This window comes from Elgaria multicarinata, chromosome 2 (assembly GCF_023053635.1).
Source record: "Elgaria multicarinata webbii isolate HBS135686 ecotype San Diego chromosome 2, rElgMul1.1.pri, whole genome shotgun sequence".
NCBI lineage: Eukaryota > Metazoa > Chordata > Lepidosauria > Squamata > Anguidae > Elgaria > Elgaria multicarinata.
In genome coordinates this window covers 26,509,983-26,526,361 of record NC_086172.1, presented here as the reverse complement: position 1 = coordinate 26,526,361, position 16,379 = coordinate 26,509,983, and the positions used below count along the sequence as shown (strand labels likewise).

At 42.4% G+C, this 16,379-nt stretch overlaps 1 protein-coding gene across 2 annotated transcripts in view; it reads left to right on the top strand.

The window, feature by feature from the left end:
• Window positions 1–16,379, top strand: part of LOC134392123 (aldehyde oxidase-like) — an 80,777-nt gene that overhangs the window by 17,255 nt on the left and 47,143 nt on the right. For both annotated transcript variants that reach the window (XR_010025029.1, XM_063116171.1), the window contains exons 10-18: window positions 1,367–1,511; window positions 2,254–2,346; window positions 4,471–4,622; window positions 6,308–6,401; window positions 8,646–8,755; window positions 10,909–11,093; window positions 11,858–12,017; window positions 14,336–14,428; window positions 15,774–15,943. Coding sequence is in view for 1 of the 2 variants with exons in the window: in XM_063116171.1 (XP_062972241.1) it covers window positions 1,367–1,511; window positions 2,254–2,346; window positions 4,471–4,622; window positions 6,308–6,401; window positions 8,646–8,755; window positions 10,909–11,093; window positions 11,858–12,017; window positions 14,336–14,428; window positions 15,774–15,943 (1,202 nt within the window). In the remaining variant the exon portion in view is untranslated. The remainder of the gene's footprint in view (window positions 1–1,366; window positions 1,512–2,253; window positions 2,347–4,470; window positions 4,623–6,307; window positions 6,402–8,645; window positions 8,756–10,908; window positions 11,094–11,857; window positions 12,018–14,335; window positions 14,429–15,773; window positions 15,944–16,379) is intronic.

Sequence of the window (16,379 nt, the reverse complement as noted above, 5' to 3'; positions counted from 1 at the left end):
AGAAAACAAGAACATGGCAGGCACAACATCCCTCCTTCCTCCCGGGATGTCGTGCACGCGTGTAGACAAAGGGAAGGCTCTCATGAGAAGAATATCACGAGATCCTCCCGCCTCCCTCCCGGAACGCTGGGAGGTGTAGACATGCCCTTTAAGTCGAGGAAGCTCAAAAACAAATGCAGTAAAGTCCTCCCGTCTCGTTATGTGAAACTCCTAACATGTCTTTGATCTGTTCAAAATGCTTTATACAGTTTGTATACCAGCTTGCCTTCTCAAAATAGCTTTTTGGAATAAAGAGTCAAGGCCATTAGGTGGAGAGCGGTGGGTACCTCAGGCAGCAGATGTGTTGGGGCCATCAGCTTCCGCTGCCATCTCTATCCACCTGAGCTAGTGCTCTGATGGTGGTAAATTTTGCTTGCTTGCCAGCCCAGTCCGCACAATCCCACTTGCTCTGCTCACGTGATCACGCACATGGATCCTGCTGCTAGTGCCGCTGCTGCCCTGTAGCCTTTGTTTGAGCAAGCAGGCACCAGGTGGAGCAGTGAGCAAGCAGCAACAAGGTGTTGAATGGCGGAGCTGGGTGTGCCGAATGCTCTCAGCCTCTCTATATGGACTAGGAGGGGCGCCATCTTGCTCTGCATCTCAGGCAACAACATGTCTTGGGGCGTCCCACTGAGAGAAACAATTCCTGGATAGCATCAACCTTCAGTTCTAGTCATACTTCACTTCTAAAGGGAGGACCACTAGTTCCCTCTGTCTCCATTAGAAGTGAAATTGACTAGACCAGAAGGCATCGGCAAGGAGGGTCTGAAACAGAAGGCTGGAATCTTCCTTCACAAGTATATCTCACTGTTAGCAGATCCGCATGCAAGTAAGCATTCCAGCCTTCTGTTTGAAGTAAAGCTCATAACCTCTGTCCAAATTTCACAAGAGCATTGTTGGACAAGTAGGATTGCCAAGTTCCCAGCTGAAGGCAGTGGCCACAATCCAGCACAGTTCAGTGAATTGCGACTGAAGCCGATCCCTTTATATATACCAAGACAAAGTCCCCTCATCCACCCTCCTGTCCCACTTGTTCCGGACAGCAAGCTTTGGATTTTGCCTCCTGGCAAGCATATGGGAAAGGCAAACTAGTGGAAGAGCTGGGCAAGGAAATGTAAAAGATGCTGCATCAGAATTTCAGAGCGTGTAAAGGTAGGGCCACTGTCTCTGGTTGAGGAACTGGCAGCTCCAACCAGAAGTGAGTAGTTCTTTAATGAGGTATTTATTTCCCAGTCGTGAAACCCATAAGTGGAAACCTGACAGGGACACTTTCTGGAATGTGAGTGCTCATAATCTAAACTGTGAATCTGCTTTGTTTTTCCTTCAGAAAATAGCTGAAAATCAGGCAGTACAAACTCTTGTTTTCCGTGGGGAAAGAGCTACATGGATTTCTCCTGTAAATCTAAAGGAACTTCTGACACTGAAAGTCAAGTACCCCCAGGCACCTCTTGTCGTAGGGAATACTTGTGTGGGTATGTACGTAGAGTTTAATTTCATGCCTGGCAGAAACACTCCTCCCTATGATCTATTGAAAGTCAACCCCCAGTTCAAACTAAATTTTCCACATTTCAAACATTTTTAATAGATTGTTACTAGCTTACAAATATTGTATGTCCACTTTGAGAGTTAGCAAAGTAGTTCACAATTTTTTTTAATAAACAAAGATAATTAATTTCAAAGGAGAGTGAGCTTTTGTACATGAGGCTGTTAATCACTGTGGCCTTAGCTAGACCTAATGTTTATCCCGGGATCGTCCTGGGGTCATCCCTGTGCATCTAAATGACACACAGGGGATCCAAGGATCAGGCAGGGATGACCTCGGGACGATCCCGGGATAAACCTTAGGTCTAGCTAAGGCCTGTATCTGCTTTTGATTTCGTCGCAGAATTGAGATCTGAACCCTACACAGAATTTTTCCACTACATAATCTGCAGGTATATTCCGTGTAGCGGAATAATAATGCAATTACACAATTAGGTCTTTTGCTTTCAGAAATAAAGCCCCGCTCTAAAAAAAAGAAAGAAAGAAAACACTGGGAAAGTGCTCTTAAAAAACAGAAGCAAACTGGAGGGTTATGAGATCATCTAAACAACCCATAAACAACTGTGTGTGTTAGGAATCAAAAGTGCACAATAAATGCTTTGTGTAGAAAAATTCAGTATTTAAATGGCAATCAGGCACACTTCAATTTCACTGTTATCTTCTATCGCTTAGGACCTGATATGAAATTTAAAGGTGTATTCCATCCACTTATCATTTCGCCCACTAGAGTACTGGATCTGCATGTGGCGGAACAGACAGAGGATGGTTAGTAAACTTTATCCTTCCCTTTGGGTCTCACTTGTCAGACGTAACAATTTGAGAGGAGCGGGAACAGTTTGAAGAAGCTCAATAGAATAATACCTCTTTGTCCCAGGATGAGCTCTGGAAAAACAGCTATGAAAGTTTTCAGCATGGATTAGTCTGAACCTGGGCAAGGAGTTGGGGGAAACGCTCTGTGAACTGTATCTAGTGGATAGTGCAGGGCATTCCAACATATCTCCCTCAATCTTTTTTTGTTTTAATTTGACAAACTTTTTTTTATAAGAAGCATATATGGGCGCGCGCGCGCGCACACACACATACACACACACACACTTCTTTACAACCTCTGCCCCAAAGAAACATGAGGGGGAGGAGCAAGTTGGATGGTTGAACCAGCGTTCAACTTGCTGTTATGTAGGGTGACCATATAAAAAGGAGGACAGGGCTCTTGTATCTTTTACAGCTGCATAGAAAAGGGAATTTCAGCAGGTGTCCTTTGTATGCATGCAGCACCTGGTGAAATTTTATTTATTTATTTATTTATTTATTTTATTACATTTATATACCGCCCCACAGCCGAAGCTCTCTGGGCGGTTTACAACAATTTACAAATTTCCTCTTCATCACAACAGTTAAAGCTAAAGGAGCTATACTGCAGCTATACTGCGACCAGATTTAAAAGAGGGCAGGGCACCTGCAGCTTTAACTGTGGTGATGAAGAGGGAATTTCACCAGGTTCCCCAGATATACAAATGACACCTGCTGAAATTCCCTTTTCAATACAACTGTTAATAAAGATACAGGAGCCCTGTCCTGCTTTTCATAGGGTCACCGTATGTTATGTATGTGCATAAAGCACTCTGTGAAATTGGAATCACACTTTGGGCAAAGAGCCCCCTGTGACCAGTGCTAACACACTGTCTGCCAGCACCCTTAATTTTTTTGAAAGAATACTGCCTTCAAACCCTGTCCCAACTCTCAATGCTCTGGCAAAATGTACAGTCCTCAGTATGCCACATAAAAACAAGAAGTAGGGTGACCATATGAAAAGGAGGACAGGGCTGCTGTATCTTTAAGAGTTGTATTAAAAAGGGAATTTCAGTAGGTGTCATGTCTATGCATGTAGCACCTAGTGAAATTGCCTCTTCGTCACAACAGTTAAAGCTGCAGGATCCCTATCCTCTTTTGTATCCGGTCAATCTAGTATAGCTTCTACAGCTTTAACTACTGTGATGAAGAGGAGATTTCACCAGGTGCTGCATACATACGAATGACACCTGCTGAAATTCCCTTTTCAATACAACTGTTAAAGATACAGGAGCCTTGTCCTCCTTTCCATATGGTCACCCTACAAGAAGATAAGAAGATAAGTAGAGCCATGCTGGATCAGAGCAAGAACCCATCTAATCCAGCATTCTGTTAACACAGTGGCCAACCAGATGCCTTATGGGAAGCTGATAAGCAGAGCATGAGTGCAAAAGCACCTTCCTGCTCATCTTCCCCAGCAACTGACATTCAGTGGCATCGTGCCTCTGATACTGAAAGTAGCATGTAGCTCTCCTGACTAGTAGCCATTTATAGCCTAATTCCCCATTACAGCTCATTACTCAAATGCTCTGCTGCTTACTTGCAAGTAAGTATATTTAGGGTTAGTTGGAGACTAACTTTGCCTTAGTGCCGTAATTACCAATAGAAGTGCTGTTATAGCTACACAGGTCCCTATTCTCCAGTGCTATTTAAGGGGGTTTTATCCTTAAAGAGAGCCTATACATCTTTTAAATTAAGACATAAACAAATGAACCTCAATTCTGAATTACTGAAAGTAAATCCCCTTAATGTCAGTGGTCACTGATTTTAATACTTGGTTGCCATTAATCAATCCGAATGCCTATGACTATTGCTACTCCTGATTTTGCACAATTATTTTGCAATTCAGGTTTAATTCTGTACACCTTATATAGATACATAAAGATAAGGTGAAACTGAGATAGCTTAAATTAGTAATCATAGTAAAACATTTCCCCCCTCCTGCTGGCTTATTACTAATGTAAAGATGTGAAGGGGTATAATCTGTATAAAACTGAAACCCATGTCTTTAAAGTGATTCTAATGTTTCACTCTTTTCAGGACTAATACTTGGAGCAAGCTGTACCCTGACCATCATGAAAGACATTCTGACAAATGCTGTGTCAGAACTTCCAGTAGAGAAAACCAAGATATTCTGTGCACTCTTGCAACAGTTAAAAACCTTAGGTGGACAGCAAATCCGGAATGTGGCTGTATGTTTCTTTAACTAGAATAACAAATTGACAGCTGAAACTACTGTTATTTGTGTATGTACATCCTGCAAACACATGGGCCATAGCTAGACCTAAGGTTTATCCCTGGATCGTCCAGGGATCAAACCTGTTCATCTAGGTCACACATAGGGGATCCAGTGCTCATCTATAGCAGGGGTGAACCCTGGATGATCCCAGGATAAACCTTAGGTCTAGCTGTGGCCATGGTGAACAGTAGCTGCTTACAGCTCAATCCTATGCATGTTTACTCAGACATAAATCCAACAAAATTCAATGGGATTTACTCCCATATACTCCCAAACTTTACTCAGAAGTAAGTTTCATTGAGTTCAGTAACACTTACTCTCAGATAAATATGTGTAAGGTTATTGTCATGGCAGTATTACAGAAGCATGTGTTTCTCAGTTAGCAACTTTTATATATGTTTTATTAGTTTTAAAATTAATGCCAAATCATTACATAAATCTGAAAAATAGACAGCACACACCTTACCCAAGTAATCCACAAATAATTTCCAGATTTCATGCTATGAACATTTTCTGGTATGCCTTCCTTAAACAAATATAAAGTGATCTTACCATATTTGTTATCCATGAATTCTCAGGTTTTAACAACCACAGCAAAAAGTTCCATCCGATGAGCGTTTTACTGCACGCTCATTACTGGGCAGTCATGGATTGGTCACATGACGTCATCTGCCTCTCACGCATCCTCCGCCCCTTCTAGCCTTCCTTGCGCCGCTAAAAAAACCCAGAAAAAGTCCGGTTGCTGCTCTCTCCTGCCGGACTAATTGGGCCTCGTTACTTCCTGTTTTCAAGAAGCAACGTTGGAGCGACGACAGAAAAGCGACGGGAGCTGCGCGTTTCAACCTAGATGTGATGGAGCTTAAAATGACTGCAACTTACAAGCCTTTACTTTATTTTTATTATAATATCTAGAACTCACTTCCAAATATACTACGGCCTTAGCTAGACCTAAGGTTTATCCCGGGGTCATCCCTGTTCATGTAAGTGACACACAGGGGATCCCGGGAGCAGGCAGGGACGACCCCGGGACGATCCTGGGATAAACCTTAGGTCTAGCTAAGGCCTACAATGAATAATACATTGAATAGGGGTAGTGGGTTCCAGGAAGTCATGCAACAGCTGGGTCCTCTGCAATTCTGCTGAACCCCTGGTGCCGCCCCCTGGATCCCACCCTCCATACCACAGAAGCAGCGCTTAGGGTTACTTGCAAGAGGCTGCTCTGGAAGAAGGAGGCAGGAAGCTCTCCCTTTGCACAAGCTGAAACTCTTCTAGCCGTTCTCTGGATCTCACCCAGATTTAGGCCACAGCTAGACCTAAGGTTTATCCTGGGATCATCCAGGGTTTGCCCCTGCCTGAGCACTGGATCCCCTGTGTGTCACCTAGATGAACAGGTTTGACCCCTGGATGATCCAGGGATAAACCTTAGGTCTAGCTATGGCCCTATTTATTTTTTAAACCCATCGTATGAATACATTTTGAGTGCCCTGGAACAGTTTTATAAATTTACCTTAGGTGAGGTTTACCAGTGTAGGGCTATGTGTGTCTTTGGAAATTTCTAATTTAATTTAAGTCTGATTTAGTATGCATTTACTCTGCTGTATTCAAATTGTGTTATTGCCCCCCACCCCATTTTTATAGTCTCTTGGAGGAAATATCATAAGCAGAAGTTCGACATCGGACATCAATCCTATTCTAGCAGCTGGCAACTGTATTCTCAATGTGGCATCGCAAGGTAGGATCAAAAACATTCTCAGTATGTAATTTACCGTTGTTAAATATGATCCAGACCATCCAGATCTTGTTTTTAAATATATGCTTGGAACCCACTGTAGAGCTTTAGAAAGCCAATTACAAGCTATGCCCTTGGGGGAGCTGGGAGTACAGTCACGACTATGATTGTTCCTTTAGAGGATATACCATCCTCCCTTCCTTCCTTCCTTCCTTGTACCTGCAAGAGTATGAGCAGTGCTGCACAATTCTATACAGGTCTACTCAGAAGTAAACCTGATTGAATTCAATGGAGCATACTTCCAGATACGACAGTATATGATTGTAGCCTTAGGCCATAGCTAGACTTATCCCTGGATCGTCCAGGAGTCAAAACAGTTCTTCTAGGTGACACACAGGGGATCCAGTGCTCAGGTAGGGGCGAACCCTAGATGATCCCAGGATAAACCTTAGGTCTAGCTGTGGCCATAGTTAAATCTTTCCTCCAAATTACTTCTGTTCCTTTCACTAGAATCCTTTTCTTAGCAAATAACTGGCCCCATTCAGAAGACACCTTAAACCATGGCTTTAACTACAGTGGTTAAACAAGAAAACTAGGCTGTGTTCAGAAGACACCTTAAACCATGTCTTTAACCACAATGAATAAAGCAAAAAGCTTTGTTCACCATCGTCAAAGCCATGGTTTAAGGTGTCTTCTGAACACAGCCTGGTTTTCTGGCTTAACCACCATGGTTAAAGCCATGGTTTAAGGTGTCTTCTGAATGGGACCGCTGTAAGGTTATTGTTTGACCAATTAGCAGATCTGCCAGGGAGGACTAAAATTCTATTTCACTCTAAAGCAGCCTTCCTCAACCTGGTGCCCTCCAGATGTTTTGGACTACAAGGATCATCAGTTGGGGGAAATCACATTTCCCTACTGTCTCTTTGCCTCCTGCTTCTGTTCCACAATTGGGACAAGCAGCTTCCTCTTTCTTCACACGGGGAAGAAAGAGGAAGCAAGCAAGGACCACATGGCCCATTCAGTTGGCATTTTTATGGCACAGCCTTTCCTGCACAAGGCCAGAAGAATCGGACTTTCTGGGTGGTATTTTGAAGCACGAAACACGACAGAAGGAGTGGGAGATGCATGGGAAGATCACTGTGTCATCAAAATGTCCCATGAAGATCCGTGAGTGGCCAATTGTGAGCGTGCCATAAAATGCTCATCTGATGACGCTCTACAACTACCTGTATTCCTGATCATTGACTAGTCTAGCTAGGGCTGATTGAAGTTGAAGTACCCAACATCTGGAAGGCGCTGGGTTGTGGGTAGCTGCTCCAAAGGCTTAGATAGGCATAGGTTGTTTCTACACCTGCCTTTTTTCCTGGGATCGTCCCAGGATCATCCCTGTGCATCCAAATGACACACAGCGGACCCCGGGAGCAGGCAGGGATGATCCCTCCATTTTCCTGGGATAATCCTTAGGTGTAGAAAGGGCCTTAGATAACCTTATTTATTTGCTAGCTGAATTAACTGCTCCATGTTTAACCTACTAGAGAAATGTCATTGGTGCCGATAGCAGCTTCCTTCCTGAGGTAAACTGCAGCTTTTGATGGTAGGATGTTTCATTAGGAGCACATTGTGGGGGGGAAGGGTTGAACCCCCTTCACATGTAGTTCTGATCTGTTTCAAGTGCCCCGTAGTTGCTATTTTGAAAAGGAAAACAACAATAGCAGGTGCGCACCCGTGCAAAGGTGCATTTATTGTAATGTGTAGTTTGGCCTTTAGCAATGCTTCTCACGTTACTTTTAAAAAGACAGATGAGCCTCAGGAGACAGACTTAGCTTGAGTTGCTTACCTGTGATGTCGCATGTGTAATTCACACTTCATGCGACTGGAAAGCGCATGAAAGCATTTCTGGCGTTCTCATACCTTCTTTCAAACCAGGCTGTTTGCTAGCCATCCTTTCACTCTTAGATATATATTAAAAAGCAGGGGTGAGTTAGAGAGATTCCACAAAACATACTCATTTTTTTAATGATATAGAAATTGGCTCTGCCATTCATCTTTAATGGTTGTAGAGAATCAGTTACTCTTGTAAGCTCAGGAAGAAAACACTGCAATTGCTTTGAATTTCTTCAGTCTACATTGCCAGTTCACATGCAAAACTAGTCCAAAAAGCCCACACCAGTAACCGCAAAGGATCACGCAGGGTTTTCTCTGAACTGCTTGGCATTCATTTGTATGGATGTTAATTTTCTCTGTTAGGGAGACTACGACAGATTCCTTTGAGTCACCTTTTTGCTGATGGATTTGGAAAAAATATTCTTGAACCAGAGGAGGTCCTAGTGTCTCTCCAAATTCCATATTCTAGGAAGGTAAGTACTCTTTTTGTTGTTGTTTCTTTCTCTAGGAACAGTTAAAATGTAAAAACAAATTAGATCACAATCCACAACTTGCATAGTCAAGCAACAATACAAATTTTATGATGTTTGCATTGGTTTGTGGCTTCGACACAATGCATTCACGATGTTAAAGCAGGAGTGGGAACCTGTGGACCCCCAAATATTGTTGGACTTCAGCTCCCATCAACTCCAGAAGTTGTTGGACTACAACTCCCATCACCCCATGTTAGCTGGGAGTGATGGGAGTTGGAGTCCAACAACATCTGGAAGGCCACAGGTTCCCCACCCCTGTGTCTTACAGAAAGAATGGAAGGGCAAAGTGGTGCTATTATGACGGGATTGCCAGAGGCAACACCTATTGCTTCAAGAGTGAATGCCCGAGTCTCCCAGCCTTGGGGTTGTCTATACATGATAAAAGCCCCAGAGTGGGTGCACTGTGGCGTGGCATCAATTATATGAAGCAGAAGCCACCACGCACCCACCCCGGGGCTTCCCCCCGAAGCTCCAAAACAAAAATTGGAGATTTAACCCAACTTTTTTGTCTAGAGTGCAGTGAGGACAGCGCATAGCCATCTGTTACTGTGCTCTGGGGTTGCAACAGAGGCGTGGCCAGGCGAATGGCGACCCCTGATTGGTCGCCATCCACCCAGGCAGGGTAGAGGGGCGGGCAGGCAAGCTGAGTGTCTGCCGGAACGCCCCTGCGCTGCCTCTGGAGTAGGGAGAAAAGTCTCCCTTTTGGAAAGGCAGCTGCGGTGGCAGCTCCCCCCTCCCCGATGATGATCCATATGAACCCCGCGCTTGATCCTGCGTGTGGGGATAACGTGGCGCAGCCCCGCAGGAGCGAAACCGCTGAGTTTTGGGGGCTCATGGCACCAATGCACCATCTTCAAGACAGCCCCCTTATTTCAGAAACTAGAAGGTTCTCTGAGAGTCTGAGAGTGATATGAGAGGAATTCAACCTTTTCAGTGAAGACTAAAAATAACCCTGAGAAGAATTAGAGAAATAATTCTTTATTTTCATTTTTTTAGTCAATTAGAGTTCAACTTCCTGAAACATGCATTTAACCCTGATTAAAACCATTCAGATTACCATGCAAGTGTATTTAGATAAATAAATTAGCAAAACTCTCAACTTAAAAAGTTATATCCAATGTCTCATCAGCGTGAAGGAGTGGGGGGGGGGGGAAAACCCACCCACCACCAAGGAACCTGTTACCCCAAGGGTTCTTGGTAGGAGGTGGGCTTCCATCTAACCACATGTGAAAGGGTCTTCTCTGCAGTGCCCCACACCTATGGAATAAGTTGCCATTGGGGGTCTGCCATTCTCCACCATTGCAGGCTTTTAACGAGGTCTTCAAAATATATCATTTGACTCTGTCCTTCTGATATGATTGCTGTTGTTGCTGTTTTTCTTGCTTGTTTTGTTGTTTTTATGACTGTTTTATTGCGTTTTTAATATGGTATCGGTTTTATTGTTTTACACTGCCTTGGGAGGACTTTTGTCCCGAAAGGTAGTGAAGAAAGATTTAAAATTAAAAAAAAAAAATGAAGCCAAAGGGAGCCTGGAAAAGGTAGTTGTTAAGGTCGTCTTAGTCTGTTGTAGTGCTATGAATACAAGATATCACTATCTCTTGTATTTAGCACAGGCTTGCCTGTCCATGAAGTGTTGGGAGGTATGAGCCAGGGGCATTTTGCAAAGCCAGTGAGGGAAGGATTGACAGCTTAATTAAAGGTAATTAAACTTAAATGGCAAAGCAGCCACCCCACACTGGAAAACTGGTTCATTTAGGGTATGGAATGTAACTTTGATGAGAAAATGTCCAAGTCTTGTAGAAGGCTGAACACATAATCCAATAGATATTTGGGAAAGAGTACTTTATTTGTAATGTGTTGGAATGCAACATTTCAAAACAACATTAACATCTCAATTTCTACACAGTTGTGATGGGCTTTTATAATGTTGGTTGTGTTGTGGCTATGAAACATAAGCATAGTTTTTTTAACAGGGTGTAGCTTTCAAAATAAACAATAACACCCGGAAGTTGTTGAATGTCCTGGAATAAAAGATTGTATTTCAAAATATTATGACCCTGCTCATTCTCTGCTTTATTTTCCCCAACCCTCAGGGTGAGTTTGTATCAGTATTCCGACAGGCCACACGGCGGGAAAACGCTTTACCTATTGTTAATGCAGGGATGAGGGTCCTTTTTGAACAAGGCTGCAACATCATCCAGGACTTCAGCATCTTTTATGGAGGAATTGGCCCCACCACAGTTGCCGCAACAAAAACGAGCCAGATGCTCGTTGGGAGGTAATATACGATTTCCTGTAGGCTTGACAATCTTTAGACCAAAGACTCATCCTGATTCTGGCTTCCCACCCTCCAATTTTGGCTTTTCCCAAGTAGGAACCATCTGGATAAGCTGTGAGTTCTCATACCCACAAATGTAGTTATTTTTTACTGTTTAGGGACCTCATTAGATTCGATAAGCCCAAGAATTGCACCAGTAGGGTTGATTTGCTTGCACTCCATTGAATAGTTGGAGAAGTAATGTGGATGTTGAGTCATCTCCTTGCCACAGGAGATTGTTTCAGACTAGCCAGTAATGATTAATGATAAATTTCACCTCTTGACCAGTCATTATCAAACTGCTATTTTTACGGAGGTTATAGCAGGGTTCATGTGTCAAAGAAGTCCTGGATCTTGGGAAGAATGCAGATTTTTTATTGGGATGGAAGGAGGAGAAGAATTAAATACAAAAGAAAAAGTTCTGTAAGAAGGATTAAATGTGTTTCAGGTAAATGGTCATGACAAAATTTCATGACATATAACTTACAGTGACAGTTTCCTGCAGTATGAATGTCTTTGTCCATTTAAAATCAAGTACACTTTTGCTGTACTGGGGCCTCATTCTTCTTTTACCAAGCCAACTAGTTGGAATAACTCCCAAGATCAAAACCATATATTTAAGCACTGTGATACCATGATAAAACAAAAGTAAGGTTCTTACTAATACAACTACTATTAGTCTTGTGACTGTCACACTTGTATAGTGAATGTATTTATTTTGCCAGACCATGGGATGAGCAGATGTTGGATGAAGCTTGCAAATCAGTACTCAAAGAAATCCTCCCAAGCTCCGCGTTGGGTGGCAAAGTAGAGTACAAAAGAACTCTTATTGTTAGTTTCATCTTCAAATTCTACCTGGAGGTGCTGCAGTCATTGAAGATCATGGTAATATTTTGCTCTGTTGGTTTGCATGCGTTTCTGTGTTTTGCAGTTGTATGTTAGCAGGTTGATCCACCAACTGTTTAAAACCAAATTGTTTGAATTTATGACAATTTATTTATTGGGGGAGTGTTGTTTGGGTATTTATTTATTTATCTCCACAATCAAATGGCATACTGACATATACTTGATTAATTCTGAGCAGAGATGTATCAGCAAACTGAATGACCATACTTACAAAACTTAGAGCAAAGTTATGAAAACGCCCCTTAGTAATTTGGTAGGCTTCTCTGATAGAATCAAATGGCAAGAAAGTAAAAGAAGGGAATGGCCCAATTCAGGAGACACCTTAAACCATGGCTTTAACCACAGTGGTTAAGCCAGAAAGCCTTATTCACTGTGGTTAAAGCCATAGTTTAAGGTGTCTTCTGAACACAGCCTGTCTTTCTGGCTTAACCACCATTGTTAAAGCTCTCGTTTAAAGAGTCTTCTGAATGGGGCCAGTGAGTTCTGTGATTTCAGTTTAACTCTTTTATTATGTGCAAAGGAATAAATTATAAAAACAATTAAAATAATAATCACACATAAAAACAACAACCCTGTCCATTACTATCTATCCATTGTCTTCAAAACATAGGGCCACATATATTGGACTTGATTTCTAAGTACAGTAATTCCAGAAACATCCAGTGGAAACGGAGTTGAAAACTTTATTAGAGCCAAAATAAGACTCCTTCTGAGTCCTGTCATTCCTCAGCATCACAGCTAACAAACAGAAACTAAACTAAACCAACTGCTTTGCCTCTAAGGGTCAATGTCAAAGTTACTAAACTACAGTATATCACTAGGAAACATCTCCAATAATTTCTCATGATATAACATTAAGGTTTAGCCAGCTTGACATTATTAAGCTCTGTTTTAAAAAGGCCAAAACTCCATTTTGAGAGTCAAGCTACTGAGCAGCATTCAATGCTACACTGCCCCAGGCATGGTTGACTTTGCGATAGTGTGGACTATCTCTGGCGCAATGTCAGTGGTGTTTGCTGGTTCAGTTGTTTTCCCTGGAAGACCTGTTGTGCCAGCATGTACTATTGGTATTGGGCTGGCTTTTTGCTGGCATGACATAGAATCATAGAATCATAGAATAGTAGAGTTGGAAGGGGCCTACAAGGCCATCAAGTTCAACCCCCTGCTCATTGCAGGAATCTACCTTAAATCATACCTGACAGATAGCTGTCCAGCTGCCTCTTGAATGCCTCTAGTGTGGGAGAGGCCACGACCTCCCTGGGTAATTGGTTCCATTGTCGTACTGCTCTAACAGTCAGGAAGTTTTTCCTGATGTCCAGCTGCAATCTGGCTTCCTGTAACTTGAGCCCGTTATTCCATGTCCTGCACTCTGGGATGATCAAGAAGAGATCCTGGCCCTCCTCTGTGTGACAACCTTTTAAGTATTTGAAGAGTGCTATCAAGTCTCCCCCCAATCTTCTCTTCTCCAGACAAAACATGCCCAGCTCTTTCAGTCTCTCCTCATAAGGCTTTGTTTCCAGACCCCTGATCATCCTGGTTGCCCTCCTCTGAACACGCTCCAGCTTGTTGACATCCTTCTTGAAGTGAGGAGGCCAGAACTGGACGCAATACTCATGATGAGGCCTAACCAGTGCTGAATAGAGGGGAAGCAGTACCTCGCATGATTTGGAAGCTATACTTCTATTAATGCAGCCCAAAATAGCATTTGCTTTTTTTTTGCAGCTACATCACACTGCTGGCTCATATTCAGCTTGTGATCTACAATATTAGACTGATGGTGCAGTGTTGGATACTACCCACTGTATATAAATGAAAGGCGGTGTGACGTAGTGGTTTAGAATGCTGGAATGGGATTGGGGAGATCCGGGTTCTCGTCTACACCTGGTCGTGAAGTTCACTGGGTGACATTGGGCCAGTCACTGACTCTCAACCTAACCTACCTCACAGGTTTTTGTTAGGGTAAAACGGAGAGGAGGAAGAGCATGTACACCACTTTGGGCTCCTTGGAAGAAAGGAAGGATATAAATTGATCAAACCAATAAATGAAATAGGAGCATGATATACAGTATGTGTACTAGTCCTGAAGGCTACATATTGCTTCCACTATGCCTATATGGTGGAGAAATCAAGCATCATGTTTTCTTATGTTCTTACTCTTTTTAAAATTCAAGAACTGTTATAGAAGGTCAACTAATTATATTTAATAATGCATGCGTATTTTTAATTTACGATTGCTTTTTAATTAAATTTAAATGTTTCATTTTTAAAAAAAATGTGACTAAATCACCTTCTTTCAGTATCCCAATCGGTATCCTGATATCCCAGAGAATTATGCAAGTGCCCTTGAACATTTCCATACCAAAATGCCCCAGAGTATGCAAAAATACCAGGTCAGTAGCATTTTACTTGAGTAGTTCCTTATTATTACACAGATGGCATTCTCTTAAAATTATGGGTTTGAGGAGGTTCAATGAATTCAGGATTAGACTTCCCCAAATGTTAAATTCAATTTAGCTTACTATATGATCTATCTAGATATTTCAGCTTTGTCTGCTCAGCCTCGATAGATTAGTCATCTATTTCCTTTCTGGTGAGGCATGAAATGGGAAATTTTACTATTAAACTTACAAATATGCAGCAGCATAGAGTTCCAGAGAGGCATTATTGATGTCTCTGTTCAAAACAAGGATTTTGGTTGGTGTTGGTGTTTGGGTGACATGCCAACCCGTGCTCCGTTGTGGGGAATAATGCAAATGGCAGTCGCATACATGAGGGCAGGGGGAGCAGCCACAATGGTTGCTTCCCTCGCGGCGATTGTCTGAACGCAGTCAAGGTGGCAAGCATGGGGTTCTCAGATAGCTCTGGTCACCAGTACACCTAGGGGTGACAACATTACACCAGTTTTAAAATCTCTTCACTGGCTCCCAATTAGTTTCCGGGCGAGGTATAAAGGGTTGGTTATCACCTTTAAAGCCCTACATGGTTTGGGTCCAGGCTACCTGCAGGATTGCCTTCTCCCATACAATCCGCCCCACACACTCAGGTCCTCTGGGAAGAATCTACTTCAGTCTGCCAAAGTTAGGCTGACAGGTATTACCCAGAGGACCTTCTCTTCTGCTGCTCCCAGACTGTGGAATGGCCTGCTGGAGGAGATTTGTCAACTTAACAGTCTTTTAGCATTTAAGAAAGCTATAAAGACTGATCTCTTCCGGCAGGCCTATCCAGTGGAATTTTAGGATGCTTTTAGGATTTTTTTAGGATGTTTTAACAATGTATACTATATTTTTAATCAGTATTTTATGTATTTTATACTTACTGTTGTTCCCCACCTCGATCAAAATGGAGAGGCGGGTAGGAAATAATAATAATAATAATAATAATAATAATAATAATAATAATAATAATAATAATAATAGCAGCATCCCTTCCAGGCAATGCTCAGACCTAGCGTTGCTTAGATTCAGTAAGGTTGCTTCATCACGTGCTTTCAGTGCAGATCCTGACATCAGTAGAGTCTGTGGTCATGCCTCTGAAGAAAGCACTAATAAGCCATTATCTTGCTTTCTAACATTTTAATGTGCAATATATATGTAATCATCACTGCAATTATTTGTTGTAGAAAGGCGGAGAAAGCTTGCAAATGAAAAAAAAAAGAGGCTAAAACCAACGGGCATCTTGACTGTTTCCTTTTGTTTTGGTTTTGTTTTATAACGTGGTCACACTTGCACTGAAAAGTCCGTGGCGCCAGCTCAACCTGCCCAAGATCCAGTAGGACGTGCAATCATGAACCAGGACGGTATTAAGCACGCCACAGGGGAAGCTATTTATTGCGATGACATTCGTGCTGTGGATGAAGAACTCTTCTTGGCTCTCGTAACCAGTTCTAGAGCCCATGCAAAGATTGTGTACGTAGCACTGCTTGGCAAATTCTTTTTCTAAGTAGTGTTGGAAGGTTAATCCTTTGTGCTTTGAGGAATGCTGCTTACCAGACAGGTTCCTGGAACCCTCTCTCCCTTAACCTTAGTTTGGAGCTTCTGCAACAGGAAGCCCAGAGACAAGATAGTAGTAGTAGTAGTAGTATCTCGCCTTTTGCCCAATACTAGGCCTCAAGACAGCCTTAATTTTTTTAAACATACACATTTTAAAACCTATGAATAGAAATATACAAACATTAAAAATATATTCCAATATTAAAACATTTGAAGTACATGACAATTTTAAAAGTCCTTAGCACTGCCGGAACAAAAAAGTTTTTGCCTGCCTCCAAAAGCACATCGAGGAGGGAGCCAGTTTAGCTTCCCTGGGAAGAGAATTCCAGAGCACTGGAGCAGCCACCGAGAA